Source organism: Zerene cesonia, chromosome 19 (assembly GCF_012273895.1).
Source record: "Zerene cesonia ecotype Mississippi chromosome 19, Zerene_cesonia_1.1, whole genome shotgun sequence".
Taxonomy (NCBI): Eukaryota; Metazoa; Arthropoda; class Insecta; order Lepidoptera; family Pieridae; genus Zerene; species Zerene cesonia.
This window is the reverse complement of record NC_052120.1, coordinates 8,649,270-8,668,840: the sequence shown is the minus strand read 5'-3', so window position 1 is coordinate 8,668,840 and position 19,571 is coordinate 8,649,270. Positions and strand designations below refer to the sequence as shown.

Here is a 19,571-nt window from a genome sequence, read left to right as displayed (position 1 = left end):
CCTGCGCGGAGGCCGCGTTGTCGTACGAGACGAAACCGAAGCACTTTGATAAGTTCGTCTGTTTGTCTATGAACACTTTGGCCGATATCACGTGGCCGAACGGTAGGAACGTGGACGCGAGGTCTGTGTCGGTGAACTCTTGCGGCAGGTGGTATATGAAAAGATTCCCGCCTTCCGGCCCTGAAAACAGATAAAAAAAAAATTAAAAGTGTCACAATATAACGGCCATTAATCATTTGTGGCATAATATTTTTACACATTGCCTGTTTCAACAAATAGATAATATTATATATACTTTATGTGAAGTATGTATATACTTTATGTAAGTAACCATGGATTTGCAAGTTTAGGCGAGTCGTCCTTAGAATCACTAATCGAGGGGTGGAACACGCCCGCTGAACCTGCCGTCGACTTTCAAAGTAATGAAAAACAATTTATTTCCAAGGAAATCAGCACAAATTGTATTTTTTTAGCTATATCATTTATCACAGGCTTACTCATTAGTGTTGGATATTTTAGCGATAAATATTGTATCAAGTTACACTTTTATATATATTTACAATCACACTGAAGTATTACTGAATATATTTACATGAGATTGTATTAACAGACGGATGTCCATTAACTTCGCAACCAAATCTGTTATATTTCACCACACATTTCTTTTAAATAAATTATGATATCTAGGATAGATATCCTTTCACTATTTGTAGTTAACATTTTTTTTACCTAGTCTTATTGACTTCAAAGTTTCTTTGTCTGAACGCGCTAATCTCAGGATGTATGTGGGAGTCGAGATCGCTTCGGCACGAATTGTGCCAGCTCGCACCCGGGGAAGTATCACACTCCCATAGTAAACTTTCCTTTTCCCTTACCCCTTAAAAGCGGGCAGCGCATCCGCAGAGGCACAACTTCTGGCGGTGGTGATCGCTTACCATCAGGCGAACCACCAGCTCAATTGCCCGCTGTTACATAAAAAAACAGTTTCATGTATGACAATATTATATACAATACCTTCGACCTGCTTGCCGGCGGCGGCCGCGGCGGCCGAGCCCAGCACGGAGCCGAGCGGCGCCGCCGCGAACGTGCCGAACTGCGCCGCGTACGCAGAGTTCAGCGGCTCCGCTGTCGACCCTGGAACATTCGCGTTATCGTATAGTGTGTAAGAAAAATATATAAAGATGTGTGGTAGAGGATGAATCATGCTTTTATAGTACACTGTTTATACAATTCCATTTAGATTTATAGAGAAAATAAATATCTGTATTTTTTGCATACAATTTTATATCGTAATTATTTTTTTATCTATTAAAAGTACCTTGTGAAAGGGGTTTTAAATATTGGCTAGTGAGGCACCGGTAGGTACCTACTTACACGCAAAGGGAAATTATAAAATTTAATTTGATTAAATATAATGATTTCAAATTGAATCAGATATTTAAAAAAAGTCCTTCATATCAACATTAAGTACACATTTAAAAGCGAATAAAAAAATTCACAATACAATATTAACTTCATTAATTAATGGGCAACATAAGTATCAAAACATGTAGCTTTTAAAAACAGCAATGATACGAAATGCGCACAATACTAAATTATACATCACTTTTATGGTTAGTACAACAATGAAGAACGTGTTAAACAAAACAATACACAATGATTATTTAATATTCTATTTCATGGCAAACCATAATAATTAGTTGACGCTCAAGTTATATTATATACGTGTGACAAATTTATTTTTCTAGCACTAACATGCAGAAAAAAAACAAAAAAGAAAAAAAAAACGTTAGTAACTAACAACAATTAATCATACATTTTAATATTTTAAAATAAGAACGGAAAAAAATAATGTTAGTTATTTAAATAATAATAAATTAATGAGTATTAAATTATAGACTTATCGTTTGCATGTAAAACGTAATATAACCTTGTTTTTAGTGTTACCACTTATTAGTCTGTGGTTTAACTTTTATCTGTAATGGATTATTGGTGTTCACTCTGTCAGTATGTTAAAGTCGATAAAATTAATTAATTATTATTAAAAGAAATATAAACTAATTAGAATGATTTCCAGTAAATATTGTTACTAAGTGTATATGAAAATTCCATAATAAACAACAGGTATAATGCTAATAAAAAACGAATCACCTTTATAAAATATTAATCGTAAAATAAAAAGCCCTACAACATTGATCTGAAGTATGATCAAAATGCACAAAAATCAATTCAAGCCAGTCATAGATATTACGATAAATGAGATTGAAATACACTGACATCGTCAGGGGTTGAGTAGAATTTTTATGACTTATAAAATGAAGCTCAAGAATTTTCATCGTTTAGTATGAAAGATGTAAAAGAAATAGCGATAAATGTCTCTCTTTAAATTAAAAAAATTCTCGTGAATATTTGAAATTTGAAAATGTCTCTAACTCTCATAATTGAATGCTTAATAACTCATTTTTTATCTCATTTATCGTTCTCCATGAATCAATGGATTATCAAATCAACCATAAACTATAAAATATCATTCCATAAGAACACAAATTGGAATCCGAACGTGGATTACCTGTCATGTTAGTCTTTCCGAGAAGACCTGAAGTGTGAAAAAGTTTCGTTATTAAACCTTTTTTTAAACTGTCAACGTATTATAGACGAATCTGAAAGAGGAAATTTTTGCGGGCGAAAAGAGATCGTTATGGTTTTTACGTGAATATCTTATGTGGCTACATTCCAATTAGAGATTTGGACAGGTCAAGCAATTAGGAGCGAATTTATGGAGCCGTAATCGTCGGTAGCGCGGCGGGAGGGAGAGGGATGCGGGACTGAGGAAAAAACGTCAATTAGGACTGGCGGATTGATACTTTTCATATTTTATCGGTTTATTTACGTCCAACTTTTTGGAAATATTAATTGACAATTTCACTGGAACAAGTAACCGAAACGTCGATTCGAAATTCAATTTCAAATTCGGATCTGAAAGAGTGACTTCGCGACCTGCGATCGTCTTCTGGACATTTAAAAATGGAAGTTGTTAGGTGCTTTACAATTTCAACTTACTAGAACACTTTTCGAATATATTATGTACTTACACAACTGCGGCGCGGCGGGCTGCTGCGCGGTGGCCGGCGCGATGGGCGCCGCCTGCGTCACGACCGGCGGCTGCGTGATCGCCGCCAGCGCCGCCAGGTTCTGCACGGACACCGGCGCGAGCAGCCCGCCGAGCTGCTCGCCCCCCACCCCCGGCACGCCGCTCACCGCGCCCCCGCCCAGCCCTGCGCCATTGAAACCGATATCCTGATAGTTAACACCTACGAGGATATGGAAAGATTAACCAAAATAAAAATGAACATAAATGACGGGACGAAGCGGGGATACAACATTGGGTTCAAATACAAAATAATATTCATGACGGTAAACAAACGTCTGATAAAACTTAAACCAAATAAAAAAAGAAACACATTACAAAGGGTATGCGCAAAATAATAGGCGTACGAAATAAATGGAATATTAAAACAGAAAATCGTGCTAAACAAGAGCATTTAAAAGGGGGATAATTAAACAACTTCCTCAAACTGAATACGTAATTAGGCGTAATCGTTGCTTGTATCCAATTTAGAACTCGGAATTACGGAAATTATTTAAATTGTTTTTCAGTCGATAACGTTACAATAGAAAATACCTATAATTAAAATTGGACCGGCTGATAGGGTAGCCAACTGTTATTATAGACAAGTAACTTGCAAATGAGGATATGTTTACTAGTTACATATATGTTGGGAACAAATAAGGTGCAGTCCGCGTAGTGCTTTTCGTGGTAATCCAGATTGTAGGTATTCTATTTATTTCAAAAAGCCTGCTAATTCGATCAGCCATTGGTGTAAAAAACAACAAACGAATAAACTGCGTTAATAAGTGTTACTTATAGGTGCATCAGACTTGTTTTCATAAAAAAAATACTATTTCAATTTCGATTTGATCTCAATTCTAACATCTAGAATTGATATCTTTTATTCTAAAAGTTAATTGCGAAAACTTAAATATTAATCGGTACCTAATATGAAGTTATAAAATTACTAGCTACTCGCTCAGGTTTGGAGTGAGTGCAATTATATTACACTATACAAATAAACCTTCCTCATGAATCACTGTATCTACAAAAAAACACATCATAATATTGCGTAGTTTTGATTTTAAATTAAGAAGTTAAAAGTTAAGCAAACACACACAGGATAGCCTGAAGTGAAGATAAGAATTGGTCCTTTGCATCATATTGAGTAGGTGTATTATCATAGTGGACCTACCCTGCAACAACGTAGAGCCCTGCCCCTGCAGCAGTTGTTGCTGTAGCCCGACCGCCTGCAACTGCTGCAGCAGCTGGAGCTGCGTCGCCGGCGACAGCGCCGCCTCCGACGCGAGGTAGGTCGGCGTGACGGGCGTCGTCAGCCCCCAGAGGCTCGCGTGCATCGCCTGCAGCTTCTTCTGCTCCTTCTCCTTTTGCGTGTCAGCGAATTTCACAACTAGCGGCGCGGAACAGCCCTCCATTGTCTGACTGTGGTGCAGCGCCTGTAATGTGCAGCGAGCGATGTGAATTTTTTTCCAAATTCCAGATATTGACTAAAAATACATTCAGGGAAGTATGTTGCGATTTGCCAATTACTTGTTAAAAACAAAAAAAAATATATGTATATATTAATATCAAACATAAGCGGGCGGAAAATACAGTTCTTGTATAAAATAACTAACAAATAAACACGTTAAATTTATTGTATTTCTGTTCAGCAATACTGCTAAACTCATTAACAATGCACGAATAATGCGATCGTTTAGTTAAATGTTTATAGTTTGCTAAGTGGCATTGTATCCGCTTGCCCGTCTTACTGAGTTAAATGATATATCGTGTATCTTACGAAGATAGATTTTTTCTAATCTTTTTAACAAAACTACCTAAATGCAGCCAATTTTATATCTTGTATAGTGGTGATTTTTGACAATAGTAACTGTTGATTAGATAATATCTTTCCTGACCACTGTATCGTTAATTTTCCACCTACCTAATTTAATGTTTCGAGTTAATACTTATTTAACATTGTTTTGACGTTTGATGGTTCCTGTTTGATATCCAAATAAATAATTTGCAGTTAGACTTTGAGTCACTTTGATTATACCCTGGATAGTCCAAAATGACCTTTAATACAAATTTTTCATCACAAGTTCTGCGTAATTAGTTAATCTCTTAACCAATTACCTAACCTAATAATTCCTTTTGACCAAATCAGTTCTTTTACATTGATAGTTAGTTATCATCAGCCCATACATGTTCCCACTGTTGTGATACGAGCCTCCTTTGAGGATTCAGGCCATAATCCACCACGCCGGCCAAGTGCAGCTTGTGTCATCGAACTTTTTAAATTCTCGAACATACCTTACGATGTTTTCCTTCACCGTTTCGATAAGTTTAGTGATGTTATCCACATGCGCAGATAAATTGAAAAATCATGCACGTTAGCCTGGTCTCGAAGCCCCGATTCATCGATTTTAAGTCCAAGGTCCTCATCACCGAGTCAGCCACCGCTGCTCATTTATTTTTTTCACTAATAGTAGTAACTCATAATAAATACCAGCTAACTATCCGGCTATTACTAAAATAAATCAAAAGAAAACGAAAAATACCGCACCCGGATAAATAGTCACCCCGTACCTTTATAGCAGCGATCGCCGCCTGTTTCGACACGAACGTGACGAAAGCGCACCCTTTGCTCTGCCCCTGCGCGTCCCGCAGCACCGTGCACTCCTCTATCGCGCCGTGGCCGGCGAACAGCGCCCTCACGTCGTTCTCCGACAGCTTCTTGTTGAGCATGCCCACGAACAGCTTGCGTTCTGCGGAGTAGACGTTACATTTAACATATAAAGTTTTAAAGGTACTTGTCATTCGAAGATCTGGGAGCAGTCATGCTTTGTTTACATTTTTTACTCGAATACAATATTTCCATACATATTTTACGATGCAATTATTTAAAGTTTAGGCTTAAAAATTCTAATTTCCCTAAAATTTATTCTAAGCCTATCATTTTTCATGGTAGTGTATTAGTAGTAGTTACTAAATACACACACACACCTATGCGTACATTATACATATATGTGTGTGTCTCTATATATATACACATGTTTCATATCATTAACGAAAGAACAAACAATATAAACAAATAAAACAATATCCATGATAATCCTCAGCTCAGTGGCATCCGTAATTTGCAAGCTAAAACATTATGCCGCGTATTCACTGTATCCACCCGCTCGAAAGTCGAGAGTCGAGGCGCAATCGTGTCGCGGCTAAGCGTTCCGCTTTTATCATGTACGTAGGGTTCAATTCCTTTTCCTTATATTAAATAATAAATCCCCGGACGACACATGTTGCGTCTGTAAAACAAGCGTGCCTCATGCTAACCGTGTAGTGGCTGTAGAAATATATATTATATATACCTACAGGAGCGGACGTGGCTCACAAAATTATATTGCTTGCACCGGTGACGCCCGAATGTTCGAAACATTTTTGTGTGGTTTCAGTTACAAAGTCCTTGTGCTTATTGACTTAATATAAATGTTTTACATTTAAATCATTGGCATTTTTCCAAATCCTATGAGTGTATTGTTTGCTTTCAGTGCACCTAATGAGAGATTTTTATAGTTTACTATATTTGTATATGGGAGCATTGAGAATTAGATACGTAAGTTAATTGAAAATCAAAAGATTATATCTCGTGTATTAATTAGGTCATAACTACTAATCGTAGAAATACATTACATATAATCCAGGTTTAAATGTCATAATATCTAGAACGCTGAATTTTGTATATTCATAAGATATTTGGGACAACGGCAACAGATGTTTTGTTAGGTCGGGGAGTAATTACCTACATGGCTATGTTGAAATATGTAGACACTGTATATTTGATATTTAATATACTTCTTATTGACACTAAATGGTGTGAACTGTAGTTTCAGAAATAGCAAGCTACTGAATTAAGAATTCTCGAAACAAAATAAATAAAAATAAAAAAGGTTTGTTTATATACTAATGTAAGAAAAAAAAAACAGCCGAATTGAAAACCGTCGAACGTCCGTTAATACGTGCGCTTGTACACGCCTATAATATCGTCGTGAATCAAAAAAACAGCGCAGAAATCCACTCACATGCGTCCTAATTTATGATGCGGTTGCAACGTTTATTTATATATGTATATTCCATTAGACATGACACAACAAAAATCGACCATCGCCCGACGCTAAATGCTGAATTATGACTACGCGTCTTTGAATCTTGACATTATTCAATTAATTAACACTTCTAGATTGATGGGTATTTATAAACGGAACATAATGTAAATGTGAATAAGGTATAAACCAACACAAACAAGCGCCAACTAACCGAAGTTAGATACTTAGAAACGTTAAATGCTTGATTGCTGGTAAAAGATATTATAAATGCGAAAGTTTGTGAGGATGGATGAATGTGTATGTTTGTTATTCTCTCACGCAAAAACTACTGAGCCGATTGGAATAAAATTGGCTACGTAGATAGCTGAACAACTGGAATAACACATAGGCAAGGCTTTTTATCCCGATATTCCTACGGGATAAGGACTTACGCCGGTGAAACCGCGGGGCGCAGCTAATCTACCATATGCATAAAATATTAGTCCACATCTTACCTTACTACTTATTAATTACGTTATTGCCAGATGACGTCGGAGAAATATAATAAAGGGAGAATAAAAGCAATAGAAATTAAACATGATACAGTTCATAATCACACTTCGCACACATTACTTGTATTCTCCGACAAAGATATATACCATACATTCTGCATTTAGTTTTATCACAGAAAACATAATGCTTTACTAGCAGAATTATATTCATTAATAAAGATGTCATTAAATACGCTTTAGCGTTAGATAATATCGCCAGATAGATTTCAACCCACCTGTTTGTGTATAACGCAAAGAATGCTATGTAATAATGTCCCACAAATAATACCGATGCTGTCGTAAACAACGTATCTTTAAATTGTCAGTATAATACGTACGGTACGATGATATTCCCTTCGGTTCAGGCGCGTCGTTTAAGCGTTTTTTCGTAAATGGGACCAAGTTTATATCACGGGCCGTTGTTTGTTTATTATTCAATATTTATGAGGTCGTGTCGTTTTGTATGAATTTTACAACTTTTGTTATAATCGATCTAATAAGTATGATAATACTCCATTACGAAGAATTAGGAGGCACAACGAATTTTGGTTTCTGAAATAATTAATTATACATTTCGGATAGGAAATAAAAAATACTAATTTGAATCTATTAAACGACAGCTCACTAATTGAAACAGTCATGAAACTAAAATTCTTTTGTATCTCATTTACGTAAATGTAAACGATTAATATAATACCTACATATTTTTAAACGGCCACCACGGCTCATCAACAAATCACAACAAACAAAGAAACGTCAAAGCGACATATTAAACATTTCAATCACAATGAGTGACAACACCTACATGCACCGCACGCCATCCACAGATGTAGGATCGTATCAAAGATTTATCCGTGACGCGTCACGTAACCAACACCAGAGCGTATTTGCATTGACTTTATGGCCGGCACTGCATTGTGATGGAAACACAAACTGCTGTAAATCCAAGACGAGGTCCTGAAATATGCAACCCGCGATACGCTTATAGCAAAAATTTACAGCGAATCGTAAACTCGACGCCTTTATGAATTGAAAACGATTCCCGTGCTCTCGTCGGATTCGCGAAACAGTATTTCGTCTCGGATATATTTATAATATGTTTTATATAAATGTAACAATGACTACGATATGTGCGAACGATATTTTGAATGAATAAAATAATATATCGTTTTATATTAAACTCGATTGCGAGAGGTGTTGAGCTAAAAAGGCTTTGCAAATTTGAAATTTTACACATGTTTTTGTTTTATTATGAACTTAAATACAGTACAGTTGTATACATAAATACAACGGTTAATATTAACGCTACAGGTGTAATAAGAGAAAATAATGAGTTTATTCCAAATAGAAATAAAATGTAGCAATATAACGTAAGTCAAATGTGACAACCAAACGAAATGCATTATAAACACAATGACAGATCGAGCCAAAAGCGTAATTCGATACAATGAAGAACAAGAAGTAGAAAATATTTCTAGCATACATTATAACAAGGTCATAACTTTAAGTGTGGAAAATATGTATTATTTATGCGCATACTAGTAATATTTTGGCTTCTCCGAACACCGAATATAATAATGGAATAACAAATCTAGGTAAAATGATTAAATTTTCAAATATGGCATGCAGTAAGTGAATGAGCTCAAAGTACATTACTTTTCAATTCCCTTTCAAACAAAAGATAAACGTACAAGCTGGTACACAATTAAGCAAATCGGGCAGGTTTGAAGACAAGACGGTCAATGCAGTGTCTTGAAACGAGGGATCCATTAAAATGACACCTAATGAGTTATATTCAAGGTACACGACGTCGGCTAATCAGTTTTAACGTGCCACTAATTGTGTGTTCAGTACAAATGACGCTTTAAAATGTTAATGCCTTAAGTGCTCTTTGCCCGTGGGGCAGGCGTCGTTAAATAATTTACATAGACTTCTAAACGGGGGGAGGCCCGTGCTTGCCTATAGATATATAAATTAGTATAAATTAACGACGCAGCATCCTTGAAAATAAGTATGTATATAAGACGTATATTGTAATCTACTGGTTTTATTGGCATTGATTTATTCAGAAAGTACAAAATTTTCGAAATTCTTAAGGTCCACGTTGTTTAAGTTTACTAAAGGTAAGTAATTATATTTAATTTAAGATAACGTTACAAAATGTAAAGTTATGGTTTTGCAATTCATATAATATAACAACAACAACGAGAACTATCATTTTAAAATCTTGTCCTTACAATTGAATTTTATGCACAAAAAGAATAAACAGCTAAAATACATGGGCATCGAGATTTCAGATGTCTAAGAAGAAATATAGTCTTCTATTCGGTGTTAAACTGAGTCAGTGTTATTACTGATGCAATTTGTGATGTAGCTCAGCATATCAACATTAGAATATTATCATAACTGTATCACACAACCTGCCCGCATCGCAGTCGTTTAAAACCTTCAAACCTCACTCAGTTACCTGAATCGCAGAATCAGTAACGAAAGTCGACGTTCCACAATTGAGATAACAAACAATTGTCGTTTGAAGGAAAACAATTGTTTCTTGTAATTCGTTCGAACATTTGAAGCGACCGACTGACTTATTATCTGGTCGTTTAAAACGCTGTACATGATAATATTCAAGGCGTTTTGCTAAACGTGAAGGTTTCGCCGTCGCTAGGTTAGGTCATCGTTAATCGATTGTTTTGTAAAACTTGTTAGTGTGAGTGTTACGTGGCTGTAGGGATGACGGCCATTATAATGCGGGTTGATTTAAAGTAATTTCCTTTGAAATATTAAATACCGGCAAACGTTTCGACACGTTCCATTGTTGGGGGACGTTATTGGAAAATAATTTCGAGCAAGTTCAATATTATTAATGATTCCCGATTGATGTTTTATAATAAATCAACAGAACGCGTGCCGATTTCGATATAATAAAATGGAAATACTTTTAATTTCAATATTTATTGTCGTTCGCTGGTGCTTGCAATATTATTTAACATAATAATAATTTATTTATGTTCAAATTGAATACAACATATTAACACAATTCTCATAGACAATATATTTAATGTTGAATAGTTATACTAATCCAAGCGGAAACAACGCCAACAAATAAATAATCATAGAATCGGTCTAGCCGGCATGCCCAAGTAACACGTAGTATAGAATATAGCTATAAAGATAATAACATATAATAGCTATAACGTTGCAGCGTCATTAAATCACGTGTCAAACAATTAATTACCTTACCTTATACATTACATTTATTCAACTATTTTTTTAATATCATAGTGGGCAACTGGTGGTTGGCCTGATGGTAAGCGATCACCACCGCCCTTGAACATTCGCAGAGGCTTAGACCTCTGAGAATGCGCTACCCGCTTTTAAGGGATAATGAAAGGATTGATGAATGGAAAGAAGGAATGGACTGGGAAGGGCTAGGAGAAGGAAATAGGCCTCCGGCTCCCCTACTCACTCAGCTATAGAATAAAAGAACCATTACATCCGCCTGGGCAAATTAATCAGTTCGAAATGTTTAATTAACGGGTTCTTGTAAAATACAAGAGGACAGTTCCCATAATAATGTAACCCGCATCTCGCGCTTTCGACGACGTCACGTGTTGTTCCGTGACGTATGACGTCACGTGAAGCGCGTTTCGCCTCGAGTGCGTTTACTTGTAACCGCAGACAATGTGTCGTTAGGCGCGAGTTATGTTCGCTACGCTTTATCGCATTATCCACGGCGAAGCTCCGCGTTGTGGTGTAGTTGTAAGCAGTGATTTGAAAAAAAATTATGTCTAGATTTTTTTAAGTTAATGGTAGGACGAAACGTGATGCCGGTCACTCATATTCCCAGAAATGCACGAACCCAGAAGTCAAGGACGACATTTGCGAGTGTATTTACCTGCCAATTTGTACGCTCTCCTAACTGTTAGAAAGTTAGAAGAATATTTGACATCAATTTGATGCAAAGGTTTGCTACTGCTAGTCTGTAACACAATTGGTTGCAATGCAGCCACAATGATCATTCTAGGTAGGCACCAGTTTAGCCAACAGATCAATTGAAGAGACACTTTATTTTCGAATATTCATCGCCTTCACCCGCGTATTAGTAGATTCGCGTGCAGTGTGAACACATCCACAATCCATCCAAGACAGCAGTCGGCACTAAGTGGCACGTCACGGACACGCGGACGTGCGAACAGCCTGTGTACACACGGCACACTTACATACAATTAGCACTTAAACACTACACCTACTTGTTGTATGAACCTTCACAATATCTTATACGGTATGTCATATGTGACAAGTTTTGAATTCCAATTGTTTAGAGTTAAGACTTCAGTCCTTGGTACAAATGCAATATTATGATGTAGGTACTTTATATCGATGTTTGATGATGTAATTATCAATAGGAATGGATTTTCCGATCCTTTAGAATTACACAATGTTGTTTCTTATGAAACAATGTTAATATAGGGACTTGTGTCTTATGATGCTCTGATATTTATTTAACATCAATCACAGTTAGCAAAAAATAACGTTTTACTAGTTACGTCTGTTGTTATAAATCCGATAATATTGACAAGATTATTTTAATTTGTTCCATATTCAGCATCAAAAGCTACTCTAAATAGCATACAGCATTAACACAACAGATTAAAATCAACGCATAACAATGAAAACAAGATCAAAGAAAGTAACACAATCATTTAAAAACGTTAGCACCTTTAAGCACAAATTAGTAGCAAAAACGAGCGAGTCATGACTCGGGCCGGATGGCGTCTCGTTAAGAAAATAAAAAAGGCGCGAAATCTAAATGAAGTCTGAATACTACTTAGGAAGCGCTCACTTCGAATGCACGGATGAAGTACTAAGTTCAAAATCCATCTCAGGCAGACGGCAGTGAGGCTAATTACTTCTTTATTAAGTAGTTTCAGCATCGTCGGAATTAGTTAAATGCGGATGGCTTCAGTTTGTTTAATTTGTGTCGCAGATTAAGGCCACAAAGGTAGCAAGTTTGAAAGAGCAAGTTTTAGTTACGTTAAAATGTAAATATGTATGTAGCGCATTTACTGGATGGATGTCTCCAGTTGGAATAGTGTCGTGTTTACGCACCTACAAATGTACTTACTCTTAGATTTCAACGTTGGTTGAAATCTAAAGTAGTTACAGCCATTTCGTAGCATGCTTACACATCACAAATTATATTATCCACTTCATTATAAATTTATTCACATCGTAAAAAAGTAGATCCCTAAAATCCTGAACGAGTAGAAACAAACACATAAAAGCATAAATTTTTTAAGCCCTCCCAATTGCCCCGCTCCGTTGGCGACGTGAAAATCCGTTTAAGCGATTTACTCACGACTGCGTGCCTACAGTTGATCTTATTAGCCCTACGCGTTCGCCATACGAACAGTATTGCGACGTGAGTGCGTCGCAAGTCATTTTCGACGGAATTGGGTTTGATGCGATTAAAAATTAATCACGCCGGAGTTCCCAAACTCTAGTTCATCTGCGCGGCTAACGAACGTACTCACTCAGTATCAGGGTACGCAATAAAATACCACAGTCAAACGACGCCATAGACACGAGTGCGCGCAGCGGCGAAACAATGCCGCGGCATTGTTCTGCATTTGAGCGGTAATTTCGAGCGCTGGGAGAGTCGAGTGAAGGAATTTGTTTGTAGAGGGGGAATTTTTCCGGCGATGTAAAATATGCTGCGGTACGAATGAGATATCATCTCGCAAGGAGCTGGTGGATATAGCGAGGCAACGTGCACCGCCGCGCCGGGGAATCGCTGGCGAAAGATTTGCGAATTTAATATTGTTTAGCGCGTTGGCGCCGCGCCAGCTTGTTGGGCGATTTAAGCAGCGTGACACTAAATAACGCAAATGCGGATCATTAGATTATTGTTGTACATTATCGTTATAATGCTCGATGAAATATTTCGATGGTCATAATTTTACAGATTAGCCAGCGAAAGCAAAATTGCAATCATAATATTGTGGCGAATCGAATATTACAAACTCGAAATAAATGGAGAGATAAGAGATAAATATTTATAGAAATAAATGCAAAAATGTAAAAATAATAAACTCACATCTGATCAAAGGTAATGGTGTTCCACCTGAAGATTGAAACGACATTTAAATTGAAAAGCCCCCACTCCCTAGTTGAGTTGCGGACGTCAACGGAAATTATTTTTGTTCACTCAACTCTCCACAGCACAAACTCGATTTATAGTTTATCAGACCTCCGCAAGTTTTGTTTTCGTCCCATTCGTAAGGGCTATTTTCTATTTGCTATTTCAAAAATATTTTAAACATTTCCGATTTAGTAATTTTAAAGGAACAAATTTGAATGATATACAAAATATTTATAGCTTCCTTATGTCAACATTTAATTTAGTATCACTAATAATTTGAATGACTATTAAAAAGTGTCTACTTTAATAAATCAAAAGCAATTCAAACGGTTCCCTTTTTCATCTAATAGAACCTTTTTTATGAAATGAAATTAAAAATGTCTGTTTTTCGCTCAAGCACACAAAGATATTTGAAAGCGGGGGAACGAGAAGCACAGATCCATAATCAAATTTAAATTTATTTATCGAATATAGGCACAGATAATAAACAATCATTACAACATCCCCGAGTGCCACTTCACATCGAACTGCAGCGGAGGGACGAATGCTAATACACAAGGAAATGTACCTCAAGACGTTTCATTTCCGCTCGGCTCGTCCGTTAAATTGAATAAATTTGAATGTATAAGTATGTACGAGTACCTATATCGCGAATGATTCGCCCGAAAATTGACGCGGCGACGCGCTCAAAAGAATGGCAGGAGTTGGCGAATCGTCACTGTACATACAAACTTATTATATAAAGGGCTTGAATACCTATAATAGAAAGAGGAAATTCTGTGTGAATTATATTAGATACATGAGATTTTAGTTTCCACAATCAACACTTTTCACTCATATAATCACCTCGCTTTTCTAAAAAAAAAATAATTTTAAAAGCTCAAAAATGAATTTTTATGAAAGGAAATCTTTAAATCTACTGACGTATATACTACTAGTACATCAGGTAATTTATGACATGCATAATGTAACCTGTATGTCATGTTGTCCAGACATAAATTAGCTGCCCATAATAATATCACTCCATTTTATATATTTCACATTTTATTAATAGGGGCAACACAATTCCTTCACCACAGACAATACATATTTTTATTGCGCATATCAATCTTACAACGGACCGAGTTATTATACTTAAAATATTGGAATAAATATTTAGAACGTCGTCCAACCAATGACATGAATTTATTTGAAAACATTCAAAATGTTATTTAAAACAATATTAACGTCCATATACAACACGTGTGCGCGGTTTAGCTAAAACAATGACATTATGCAATATAACACAGACGTGCAATCGCGGCTGTATGAAAACATTTCCATAGCCTGCCGTTTCTAGTGAGAAAAAAAGTTTCTAGTTTACACTGGTTGATGTGAGAATGGAGCAACTAATATGGTGTAGTAAAAATATCTTCATCGTTCATGAACCTATTTCGATGATTTCTTTCCGTTAGAAATGAGATACCTATTCGGTATTCCAAAGGTAATATGTTAAGAAAACAGAGCCTTGATGATGACATCTCAGATAATTAGACGGCTAATTTCGACACCCGTAGAGGAGTCTACTGCATTTGTTAGGGTCTGATGATGATCCTGGTGCGTTCCATAGTTTCCTGCTATTATGCATAGAGTTTTAGTGGGTAGAAATCCCACATGCTTTACCTTTCCCCCAAAGGTAGAGTATCTATTGAAGATTTCCTCCTCGTAATAAAAAAAAAATGTCTTCTGATGAAGACGAATGAAAGTACGAAAGTTGAGGAAACTCTTCAGCAACTTACAGTAAATATCTTTCATTCAATTTAGGTACTCTATACGGTTCAATATGCCAAAATTAGTTTATTCCATTCAAATAATACATAAAGTGTGCTTGAGAAAAGTATCTTAGAATTTTTTACACAATATGAAAAAATTGGTTTTTGAATTTTATTTAGTCTAAATGCATCGTATATACATTTTTGATTTGTCAGTTAAAAGAAAAGAAAATAAACAAACAAAATACGCGCGAAACGCATTGTATGCCTATATTTTATTGGATGTCTTACACGCAATATCATTCTTCTTTTTTAGTTTATTTGTTACGAGTTCAACGAATCGCGTATATATTGTACAATGGAACGTGGAGATAACCAATGTAAGTACTAAACAAACACAATAGGTTCGTGGGGTTGCGTGCGTTTGATAGTGTCAAAATTGTAACTCAAATAATATTCTGTTTCTATGTTTCACTAAAAACGCTTTAACTGTTTACTTAAACGGAAAATGGCCGATAAGAATGCACAGAAGTAAAACATTTCTAAAACAAAAAAAAAAAACTTTCTCCAAGGAGGTTACATGATATTATGTACATTTCTTTATGTGAGTAAGCTTTCACAAATTGTAACTTATTTATCTTTCTACAAAATTTTCAAGAAAAATTAATGTCTAGGTAGGTATTTTTTCAAAAAGATTTCAAAGTTTATAAAGTAATAATTTGTTTCGTGATGTTTGTAACATTTTCAAACAAAAACTACTGCACCGATTTTAAACATTCTATCATCATTAGAAAGCTGCAATGAGTGACATAGGCTATATATGTACCACGGGCAAGGTCAGGGCGAACAGCTTGTTAATTATGCTATGACAATATTGAAATAAATCCTACTAATATTATAAATGCAAAAGTTTGTATGTGTATGTGTATGTTTGTTACTCTTTCACGCAAAAGCTACTGAACCGATTGCAGTGAAATATGATACGTAGATAGCTGGACAACTGGAATAACACATAGGCTTTTTATTCCGATATTTCTACGTGATACAGACTTACGCGGGTGAAACCGCGGGGCGCAACTAGCTAGCTAGCTAGCTAGCAGTTGAAAACCGAATATTGCAATTAGTGCTAAATTTTTACGGCGATTGTATATGTAACTGCAACAGGAAGATTTGTACCATTAATGTAATAATATTATGTTCTACAATACTTCTGAACAAACACAATAACAGTAAATCTGATTAACCCACATTATTACATAATTTATACCAATTAAATTTACTAAAAATAAACACTCGCCTGCAGAAGTGAAACATACAAAACTCACATTCATTCATCAATCCCACAACGGACGCCCTCTCTGAGGGAATATTAAAACAATGACATCGCACATCAACGTTTCGCCTCGCATTATGTCACCGGGCGCTTGTCGTTTGTGTGAACAACGCTTTAAATTAGGTTGCATTCACACGTGCAACGATCGAGTGTACTACATACAGTACCTACGTTCGTAGCCAAGGAAAATATTGTTGCAAACGTTAAATCTGAGAGCATCGCGTCGGTCGCACGAACGATTGCGTTACGAATAACAAAACCAACTGTGACAATTCACATTTGATTCGATTTGAACGTAAAATGATTCGATGTGTTCTCGCCACGTGTGAACTTCGGATAGATTCGATTCTCTCTTCTTATATTCTTTCGACAGCAGTAATCTTGGTCAGTATGTTGAGGGTTTTCCGTTGTGAGCATATTATTGTCGTTTTAAACACGCTCTTATTGGCTTCACTTTTAGACTCGATTTTGATCCACATCTATAAGTATTTAAGCCGTTTTACGTGTTAAGACAGTTATCACGTATATTCAGAATAAGTACCAACATACGAAAACATTTATTATGAGATTATTGCCGATATGTGGTAAGCGGAATTCAAATGCGTCGTGATTTAATAAATTACATAATTTATTCAAATGCAATCTACGTTGTTATCATGATAGCAAGATTAAGCGCGTTCGGTTTGATCGTGTAAACGATAAGAATATTGAAATCATTTTTAATGTTAACCCTTATCTGATAACACGTCTATTGCATTGATGTCTTAAACATATGGGTTATAAACAATACGTGTACGTTTCATAGTTATTTACTCACTTCTGAGTGATCCTGCAAATTGTGTAATGCAAAAGGTTGCAGGTTGGTGTACACTTACCCGAAACAAACAGGATTAACGTAAATTAACGATGAAAACCTTTCGCTATTTAATTAGTGATCTTCAATGTTCAAATAAACAAAAACAGACAACGAGCATCAAAAGATCCTAAACACAATTACATGGGATTTAAATCCAATCCCAATTGAATTTGACTCATTATTCGGGTGCGATGATCTCTTTATAGAGAGGATCGTTAATTATCATGACTAATTAAATAACAATAATGTCTAAACAAAATAATGATTTAAAACAAATACACTAAAATGCCGTCAAGTTGTCATAACTAGGCCAAAATAAAATAGGCCCCTCATAGAAGACACTATCTTTCAAATAAAAAAAATAAAAAAAATCGTAAACACCAGTGTACCCATTAAAACATTATGAGGTATTTAGTACAAAAGAAAACAGTAGAATTGAAAACCTCCTCTTTTATTGAAGTCAGTTCAACAAACAGGACAGAAAACATTAGACATCAGATGATATTGAACCTTGTATTTAGGGTATCACGCAGTGGTTAAGTCCGAAATATTTTATAATTCAATAATATATTTACAAATAAAATAGTTTATAAAAAATAATGCATACCGAAACAAAAAAAAAATTAAATTTTAGTTTAGTTTAATATACCAATGTGTGAATAATATTAAATTGTTATCGACCTAGTAAAGTTCAGAATTACACACAACGTCTGGCATCACCGTTGCAAGTGTCAATGTTTTGGAACACCGGCGATCCGTCCGAGTCCCGCCGCGTCCTCGATCGATCCGCGCCCGAGATAATGCCGGGTATCGAGTGGAGCTTAATTGGTTATCAAGTGCTCGGCCCGTCACTCTGTTCGCGTAACGAATTAAAACAATGTATATGCTCGCTGGATGTTGCCAGTTGCTACCTGCGTTGCTTCCTCATTTTGTGTTGTTTATGCAAACTTAAAAAGGTAAATAAAATTCCCGAGAAGTCTGTTTCGTTATACAGTCCTTGAAACCAGCCAGTTAATGTTTTATATTATATAATCATTTTCAAACAATTTTTAAATTAAGTTAAACGTTTCATATTCAATTTATGCATCATTATACGTTTGTTTCACTTTTCTTTAATATTTTATTAAATTAACCTTTTAACATCATACAATAACTGAGCTTCTTATGATCATCACTAACCATTAAAACGAAAAGGAAAATATTAAATAAGTCCACGCCACAAAGTTCAATGCTTAACATGCTGAAATACAAAAATAATTTTCAACTAGTCGGCTAATAATGTTGCCCGACAAAAAGTTCAATCCCCACACACAATGTTGCATGTCTGAAATAATTTTCTACATTATACAGTCGGTAAAATCCTATTAGTACGTAAATTGTTGTAGGTATACACGGTAATCGTTGGTTAAACCGATACTTACATTTGGCGATTCGGGGTTGCCTTCTCGCGTTTCTAATAAAATAATTGTATAGTCGACTCTATTATTTTGTGAACACACAACACCTAAGAGTTATATTTTGTGACACGCGAAATTTCCTTTCAGTACGTATTGCAATGTAAAAATTAATATCAAATACGTGTATAGCATCGACCTACTTTGTATAATAATAAGTTGTTTTATACATTATTGTATAAGTATTTATAGAGCGAACATAGTCGATGTAATAATTTGAAAAAAAGCTGATTTCAATTAAATGTACTACGACATCCGTATTAGATTACGTTCCAAACTGCGTG

The 19,571-nt window shown here is 35.7% G+C and overlaps 1 protein-coding gene across 1 annotated transcript in view; it reads right to left on the bottom strand.

Moving 5' to 3' along the window:
* LOC119834360 (CUGBP Elav-like family member 2) overlaps positions 1-19,571 on the bottom strand; it is a 109,034-nt gene that overhangs the window by 1,417 nt on the left and 88,046 nt on the right. The window contains exons 6-11 of the mRNA XM_038358704.1: positions 5,702-5,880; positions 4,305-4,566; positions 3,093-3,311; positions 2,570-2,596; positions 1,015-1,134; positions 6-180 (exon numbers count right to left, since the gene is read on the bottom strand). Coding sequence (XP_038214632.1) covers positions 6-180; positions 1,015-1,134; positions 2,570-2,596; positions 3,093-3,311; positions 4,305-4,566; positions 5,702-5,880 — 982 coding nt within the window. The remainder of the gene's footprint in view (positions 1-5; positions 181-1,014; positions 1,135-2,569; positions 2,597-3,092; positions 3,312-4,304; positions 4,567-5,701; positions 5,881-19,571) is intronic.